The sequence below is a fragment of the Colobus angolensis genome, unplaced genomic scaffold (genome assembly GCF_000951035.1).
Source record: "Colobus angolensis palliatus isolate OR3802 unplaced genomic scaffold, Cang.pa_1.0 Scaffold4, whole genome shotgun sequence".
NCBI classification, from domain to species: domain Eukaryota; kingdom Metazoa; phylum Chordata; class Mammalia; order Primates; family Cercopithecidae; genus Colobus; species Colobus angolensis.
In genome coordinates, this window is record NW_012117376.1 from 11,937,998 (window position 1) to 11,946,441 (window position 8,444).

An 8,444-nucleotide genomic window follows, 5' to 3' on the forward strand; every position below is an offset into this window, starting at 1 on the left:
CGAAGAAGGGATCTGAAACAGTAGGACATCTTGAAATCAGGGGCAAAAACTTTCCTCCCTCCCGGAGGGAGAGAAATGGAAATTTTGGGGGAAACACACGTACTCTGCAGTTTTGAGAACCCTGTGACGATCTAGAATTACACTGTCAATTTAGAGCTTTAAAATGTACCATGCACAGTACATTCTGAAATGTGAAGATTTGGAGAGCTTCAGGAGGAACAAAAGTTCATGGGAAATTGCCCGTTTCCTTTAGACTTTTCCATTTGGTTTTAGGTCTTCAAAAACCTCATTCTGGGGTTCCAGCTTCTAAGGCCTTTCTACTTCACTGATGCCTGGAATTAACTGGAAACATGGACCCTGGAATTCCAGGGACCCAAGTTCTGCCACTATGAACAGGCCCTGTGACTTAGGAGCAAGTAGCCTGACCTCCGTCAGCCTTGGCTCTCCTTGTCCTCAATGGGGATAACAATACTTCCTCACAAGGCTGTCCTGAGGATCAGGTGGGCTGATGCACACAAGGCACTTGGCAGAGAGCCTGGCACACAGAAGAGCTCAGTTAAGCCCCATGCTCTAGCTGCACCCAACTTGTTGGGTTTACCAAGCATTTAAACATCCCCATGCGTCCACACACGTGATTTCCTCTTCTTGGTGGCCAACTCCTATTCATCCTTCAGGGCCCCCGACCCTTTTCCACCTCTTACAGAATTGCTACAAACATGTGTTTTAGTGAAAAGCTAGAAAAGGCACTTCCCCATGACACCCTCCCTAGGACTCCCTGTCACTGCACTTATCACACTGAGGTGCAATCATCTGTTGATGCTTTATGTCCCAGCACTGGCTCAGGCTTTCTGAGGGCAGGGCCGAGGCTGACTCATTTCCAAGTCCTGACGCCCAGAGTGCATGCCTGGCATGAAGTAGATTTCAATACAATTTGGCACTACCTGAAACACACGTGGTCCGGACCCAGGCCCTGCTGACCCCAGGACAGATTTATGTATCAGAAAGGGCAAAAAACAGCCAGATCTGTTACAGACACAGGAGATGGCAGTGAGTGGGCTTCAAGCAGCCTTGAAACAGGCCTATCCTGGGAGGGGACACAGTCCCTGCAGGGAGAGTAAACAGCCTGACTCCAATGTCGTTTCTTCCAGGAGTCTTCCCCAGTTCCTAGATTGTCTCCTTTTTCTGCCATACCCCCAAAGCATTCACAGGAGGAGCCCCTGATGAGAAGAAGTGTCTCCTGCCATGCTGATGACCTCCCACCCTCAGACACAGGGGTCTCTGTGGTCACAGGGTAGTGAGAGTGATCTAGGTGGCTTGGGATCCCAGGTCACAGTGGCTTGGCAGGCTGGATGTGAGTGCTGGGCACGGCCCCACATCTTTCCAGGATCCGGGAAGCCATTTCCCAAAGGAGGCACATCCCCAGGTCTAGGGTTGCTGGGAGCCTCACCCTGAGAAGCGGGCTGTACTTTGCCCTCCAAGGGCATCCCTTCCGCCTAATGTGCCCAAAGCCCCTCTTGGTGCCTAAGTCCCCAGCCCCCTGCATGCTATTCAGTCCCTGCTGGAGTGACAGCCTCCCAGCTTTTGTTCCAAAGACATGGTTGTCAAAAGGAAAAGAAGTATATTGTTTCTTTTTCTTTTTTCTTTTGTTTGAGACAAAGACGTCAATTTCTTTCCATCTGTCCCAAAAAAGGAAGAAAATTAAATTTGTTTTTACAAGGATGTCAGCACACTGCTTCAATAGGGAGTCAGGGGTGCATTACTGAGGCAGTGTTGGTGAGGGAGGGGAGAGCAGTTGGGGGAGAGGAGATGAGGCACGGGGGAGGTACAGGGAACAAGGACAGACACTGATATTCTGGGAAGCAAAGATCCAGGAGTGCCTGAATAAAATGCCAAACCAATGAAGACAGAAACTTCTACACCCAACTCCAGGTGGATGCCACTCTCAGTAGCATGAAGGGGGCAGCTAGGCTGGAGCAGGTGGGGAACCTGGGGAGCCTGTGGGGGGGAAAGGCAGAGGGGGACGCACACTGATGTCGGCATCGCAGTTACAAAAGCTTCTCCCCCAGTTCCTTCAAAGTCAGGTCCCCATATGGGCAGTTCCAGTTCACTGGAGTCATTGACACCGGACACATGGGTGCAGCCAGATGTTGGGAGAACGGAAGAGGATTTCATCCAGGTTTTTTTTTTTTTTTTTTTTTGAGACGGAGTCTCGCTCTGTCACCCAGGCTGGAGTGCTGTGGCCGGATCTCAGCTCACTGCAAGCTCCGCCTCCCGGGTTCACGCCATTCTCCTGCCTCAGCCTCCCGGGTAGCTGGGACTACAGGCACCGCCACCTCGCCCGGCTAATTTTTTGTAGTTTTTAGTAGAGATGGGGTTTCACCGTGTTAGCCAGGATGGTCTCGATCTCCTGACCTCGTGATCCGCCCGTCTCAGCCTCCCAAAGTGCTGGGATTACAGGCTTGAGCCACCGCGCCCGGCCTCATCCAGGTTCTTATCAGGGGCCCAGGACCCAGCATCAAGTGCAAACTGATGCTTCTCATACTCCTCCCCCATCCCCAAGAGTCCCAGGCATCACTTACCATCCACAGGATTTAAGTAGGTGGTCCTCTGTCCTCCAGTATCTGGGCCAGAGAAACTAGGGCCCTGAGGACCCACAAAAAGCATCCACCTTCCATTGGAAGACCTAATCTTGAAGCAGGAGCCCACCTCTCTTCCTCCACCCACCCACCACCACTCCTTGCCACAGAGGTCCACTCCAGGCCTGAGTTTTTGAGATGGTTTTGGAAGCCTTCTCCTTCCCAAGCCTCTGGGCTCCCATTAGTACTCAGGTCTGGTGACCCTACCCCATCCAAGGTCCTGTCTTATTACCCTATCCTGGAGCAGCTGCCCCCTGCTCTGCTGTCCTGTCCCAAGCCCCACTGTGGCCACTTCGATTCTGAGGCATTTCTGCCCGTTCCAAGGAAATATATGACTGTCAAAAAGAGAAAAGGTATATTGTTTCTCTCTTTTCCTATCTCTTCCTCCCTCATTCTCCCTCTCTCTTTTTTAGAGACAGGGTCTTGCTCTGTCCCCCAGGCTGGAGTGCAGTGGCACCACCATAGCTCACTGCAGCTTCAAACTCCTGGGATCAATCGATCCTCTCACCTTCCAAGGAGCTGGGTCTGCAGATGCAGAGCTGCCTGGCTAATTTTGTATTTTTTGTAGAGACAGGGTCTCTCATGTTGCCCAGACTAGTCTCAAACTCCTGGGCTCATGCCCATCCACCCGCCTCAGCCTCCCAAAGTGCTGGAATTACAGGCTTGAGCCACCACGCCTGGCCCCTCAGTCTATTATATTCTATTTATAGAGGTGTCAAGTTGGACCTGGACCTCAGCCAGCCTTGCCCCTTGCTAGAACTTGGGGCTGGGACTGTATCCGAAGTTGAGGCCACAGGCCCTTTGCACAGGCCCCCTCTCTAGTGACCAAATCTTGAGCTGTGGCCACACCCCGCTGTCCTGTCTCTGGGTTTCCCCTCACAGGAGGCTCCTCCCTACTACACAGAGACCCAGTCTTGCAGCTCAGTTTTCAAGCAACTGTCCCCACCACTGCCCCTCCTGGGTCCTGGACCCGGATCCCCAACTCCAACAGTCCGGCTCCAAGTTAGAAACCGAGGATGTCTCAAGGATGAAGCCCCGTCTCCCTGGAGATCCCCTGTTTAGGGACTCAGTTCCAGAGTTACAGGTCCAGCTCCTCCCCTGGAGTCACTGGCTTTCCCGCCCCACCTAGAGCCGTGGACGGGGCACCCAGCCCAGAGGCCCCGCGCTATTGATCTGACCTCTGCCTCGCCCCAAACCAGAGGCCCACCCCATGCCCATCTCGCGGCCTGGCCTCGTCTCTAAAACAGAGGCCCCATCTGGCGATCCCAAGCCTCCGACCTTCTACTGCCCCATTCCACATCATGGCTCGCGCCTCCCACTGGGACTCATGTGGCCTCCGGGTCACTAGGGAGGAGCGTGCTGGGGGCCGGACGGCCTGGTCAGGCGGCGGCGCCACCGCCGGGACCGTCGGACGGGGTGCAGGCGGTGACCCGCTCACGGGCCGTGGCTTCCCGGGCGCGGCTGAAGCTGCTGGGGTCCGGGCGGCCACAGGGCTTGCGGCAGAGCTGGCGGAAGCAGCGCTTGAAGTTCTCGTCGAGGAAGGCGTAGAGCACGGGGTTGAGACTGCTATTGGCGTAGCCCAGAGCAATGCACAGGTGCAGCGCGGCCACCACCAGCGGGTCGCGCCGGTCAATGTCCACCAGCGTCCAGACGATGACGAATATGTGGATGGGCGCCCAACACACCACGAAGGCGCCCACCACCACCAGCACCATCCGCGTGATGCGCCGTAGGCTGCGGTCCTTCTCCTTGGAGCCCGACAGCAGGCGCACACTGCGCAGGCGCAGCAGCATGAGGCCGTAGCACACGGTGATGATGAGGATGGGCACCACGAAGGCGAAGAGGAACACGCAGATCTTGGTCACCGTGTCCCAGTACCAGCTGGGGCTGGGGAACTGGAGCATGCACACCACCGCCCCATCTGGGCCGCGGAAACAAGGAAAGACAGACGGGGTGAGGGGCCTGTGTGCCTAAGGGGCCCCCACCTGCTCACCCACCCTTCCAAGGCTTAGGCAAGTCCCACCACCTCCTCCCAGCCTTTGTTCAATGGGATTCTTCTGTCTGGAATGTCTTCCTCAGCTTCTGTACTTGGTGAACTCTTAGTCATCCTAAAAGACCCAGCAGGATCGGCCCTCATCTGGGAGGTCCCCTATGTTCTCTCCTGGCCCCTTTATCAGCCTTTGTGTCCATGGGTGGCGGTAATGAAATCATTTAGCTCAGCCCACTGAATGCCAGTCATTGCAGTAACTCAAAACACCCTGACCCATTTCCAAACTAGTTCCATTGGGAAAAGGACTTCTAAGACAGACAACATGAGTTAGGAGCAGGACTCAGGCCCTACTACATAGTGTAAGGAAATTACTAAACCTCTTGGAGCTTCACTGGAGTGGAGCTAATGACAGTACCCACATCTCCAGGACTGTCGTGAGGATTAAATAGGCTAAGGCACCTAACGCATTTAGCACAGTGGGGTTCAAGCTCTTGGTGTACCCACAGGGAAGAGGGGCACATATGTGTGGGAGTCCAGGACTCAAGGATAGGGTCAGCCTCCCCAGAGGGAAGCAGGTCTCAGCTTAATCACAAGAACCTCCTGGCCAGGCACAGGGCTCACGCCTGTAATTCCAGCACTTTGGGAGGCTGAGGCAGGTGGACTGCTTAAGTCCAGGAGCTCGAGACCAGCCTGGGCAACATGGCGAAACCCCATCTCTACAAAAAAAAAAAAAAACATTAGCTGGGTATGGTGGTGCACATCTGTAGTCCCAGCCACTTGGGGGGCTGAGGTGGGAGGATCACTTGAGCCCTGGAGGTTGAGGCTGCAGTAAGCTGGGACACTGTCGCTGCACTCCAGCCTGGGTGACAGAGTGAGACCCTGTCTCAAAACAACAACAAAAACAAAACAAAACTTCCTTCCTTCCTTCCTTCTCGGAGGAAAGCAGATTTCAGCTTAACTCAAGGACTTCTTTCTTGAGATAGGAAGGGTGCCCAGGATGAAATGAGCTCGGGCTTGGGCTGGATGAACACCTTAGGGGGTGCTGTGGGATTCTGATACAGCCTTGAGGCTGGCCCAGGGGACTCCCAGGATCTCTTGGAATGCTAGGATTTAAGAAGCCACACAATGGACTTGAGGCTAAGAGGTGAGAAGGGGCTGGGGATCCACAGACAGAGTGGGTCCACAGGACATCAGGCTGGCAGGACCCCTAGAAAGAGCTGAGTCCAAGACCTTCATTGTATAGGAACCAGAACAGCACTTGTTCAAGATCACACAGCAAGTGGCCCACAGGTCCAATAAGTGCTGATGGCACACACTGGGAAAGTGTGTGTGTGAGGGATTGTGGAGTGAGGAGGCCCATCTGGTCCAGCCCCAGCAGGGATGCAATTAATGGCCTGTAAACTGAAGGCTGACAGTGAGGAATGGGGCTCTGCTGCTGAGTCAAGACCAATGGCTCATAGGCCGTAAAAGGGCACCAGGGGCTCTGCCCTTGTGAGGGTCAAGGGTAACCAAGAAGCTTGTTCTCTCCCAACCACAGCATCGACCCTCTGCAAACTTCCACCCAAGGGACTAGAAGGAGCAACAGACCTGGGGGCAGGAACCCTAGGTTGCAGGCCAAATTCCACAAAATGCCTGGCTGTGTGACCCTAAGTAAACCATCTGACTTCTCTGACTCTGTTTTCCTACAGTCAAATGGAGGTAGGAGTTCCTGCCTTGTCTATCTCACAGGCTTAATCATTTCACAGCGGCTATTCATTGGGCCTTGGCGATGAGCCAGGACTTGTCCTAAGTATTCTACACATATCATCTCTTTTTTCTCAACATCTCATGCTATAGTGTGACTCAGAGAGGTTAGTTCCTGTGTCTGTGGTGCCCTTCTAAACAATAAACTTCCTTGCATTAAGGTGGGGCCATGTGACCAGCTGTCACTAGGAAGAGATGGGCCATAATTTTTTTTTTTTTTTTTTTTAAGACAAGTCTCGCTCTGTCACCCAGGCTGGAGTACAGTGACACAATCTCGGCTCACTGCAAACTCCGCCTCCCGGGTTCACACCATTCTCCTGCCTCAGCCTCCCAAATAGCTGGGACTACAGGCACCCGCCACCACGCCTGGCTAATTTTTTGTATTTTTAGTAGAGATGGGGTTTCACCACGTTAGCCAGGATGGTCTCGATCTCCTGACCTCATGATCCACCTGCCTCGGCCTCCCAAAGTGCTGGGATAACAGGCATGAGCCACCATGCCCAGCCAATTTTTATATGTTTAGTAGAGATAGGGTTTCACCGTGTTGACTAGGCTGGTCTGGAACTCCTGACCTCAAGTGATTCACCCGCCTTGGCCTCCCAAAATGCTGAGATTACAGGCATGAGCCACTGCACCCCAGTCAACATTTAAAGTGGCTGTGCTTTCTCCCCGCTCCCTCTCCATATTCATCTGTCGGCCAGATGCCAGCAGTAGAAGATTCTGAAGCCATCAACAGGAGGCTGGGTCCCTGAATGACTGTGCTCCTCCTACTCACACTGGATTGTGATGGGAGCAAGAGAGAAACCTCTACTGTGTCAAGCCCCTGAGCTATGGAGAATGTTATGGCAGCTCCCCTAATGCAGGCAGGTACTATAATAATTACCATTTTAGTTCCTATTAGTCATTCCCTGCAGGCCATTCTCTAGGCCTTGCTTTGGTCATCCAGGCTAATGGTTTTCAAATTAGGATGAAAGGAAGTTTAAAATGGGAACACAGAACTTGCGGCCTCCACTGCTCCCTAGTCAGTGACACCCTTACCTCATTGGACATCCATCCATCTCTCTATAGATCAGTCATCCACACATCCCTGGCCAGCCACCTACGTGTACATAACCAGCCATCCATAATCCCCTTCATAAATTCATACAATCCCTTTGGCCAGCAACCCATAAGACCACTGATCAGTCATTCATCTTCACAATATTCAACCATCTGTGTGTCCCACTGGCCAGCTATTCCCATTCCCATTGGTTGACCTTCTACACTCCCACTGGCCAGTCACCACACCATCATAGATCTTGATCAGAATCCAGCCTCTGCTGATGAGCCACCTACCCTCACCCTGGTAAGTGCTCTGCAAGCCCACAAAGGGCCATGTACTGCCTCCTGTGGTCAGTGGTCTGTGCCACGGTGCATTTACTCACTCACCCCGGGGACGCGTCACAGCCATGACCATGATGGGCACGCCAATGCCTGAGGCCAGGACCCAGATACAGATGTTGATCAGCTTGGCCTTGGCAGGCGTGCGGAAGTCCAGGGCCTTGACAGGGTGGCAGACAGCGATGTAGCGGTCGACACTCATCATGGTGAGCGTGAAGATGCTGGTGAACATATTGTAGTAGTCGATGGAGAGCACAGCCTTGCAGAGCAGCTCGCCAAAGGGCCACGTCTCCATCAGGTACTTGGCACTCTGGAAAGGCAGCGTGCTGGTGGCCAGCGCATCAGCCAAGGCCAGGTTGAAGATGTAGATGTTGGTGGCCGTCTTCATCTTAGTGTACCTTAGAAGGAAATGCATGTGTAATTAATCCCATTTCACAGATTTCAGTTTCACATGAAACTCAGGGAGGGGAAGTACCTTTCCCAAGGTCATGCAAGAGGTCAGGGGAGGCTGGGCACGGTGGCTCACGCCTGTAATCCCAGGACTTTTGGCAGTCAAGGCAGGTGAATCACCTGAGGTCAAGAGTTCAAGACCAGCCTGGCTAACATGATGAAATCCCGTGTCTACTAAAAATACAAAAATTAGCTGGGTGTGGTGGCGTGCTCCTGTAGTCCCAGCTACTCGGGAGGCTGAGGCA

General features: G+C 53.4%; 1 protein-coding gene across 1 annotated transcript in view; it reads right to left on the reverse strand.

The window, feature by feature from the left end:
- Nucleotides 1–3,596: 3,596 nt before the first annotated feature.
- Nucleotides 3,597–8,444, reverse strand: part of OPRD1 (opioid receptor, delta 1) — a 71,368-nt gene continuing 66,520 nt past the window's right edge. The window contains exons 2-3 of the mRNA XM_011955505.1: nt 7,798–8,147; nt 3,597–4,557 (exon numbers count right to left, since the gene is read on the reverse strand). Of these exons, the coding sequence (XP_011810895.1) occupies nt 4,016–4,557; nt 7,798–8,147 (892 nt within the window). The 3' untranslated portion in view covers nt 3,597–4,015. The remainder of the gene's footprint in view (nt 4,558–7,797; nt 8,148–8,444) is intronic.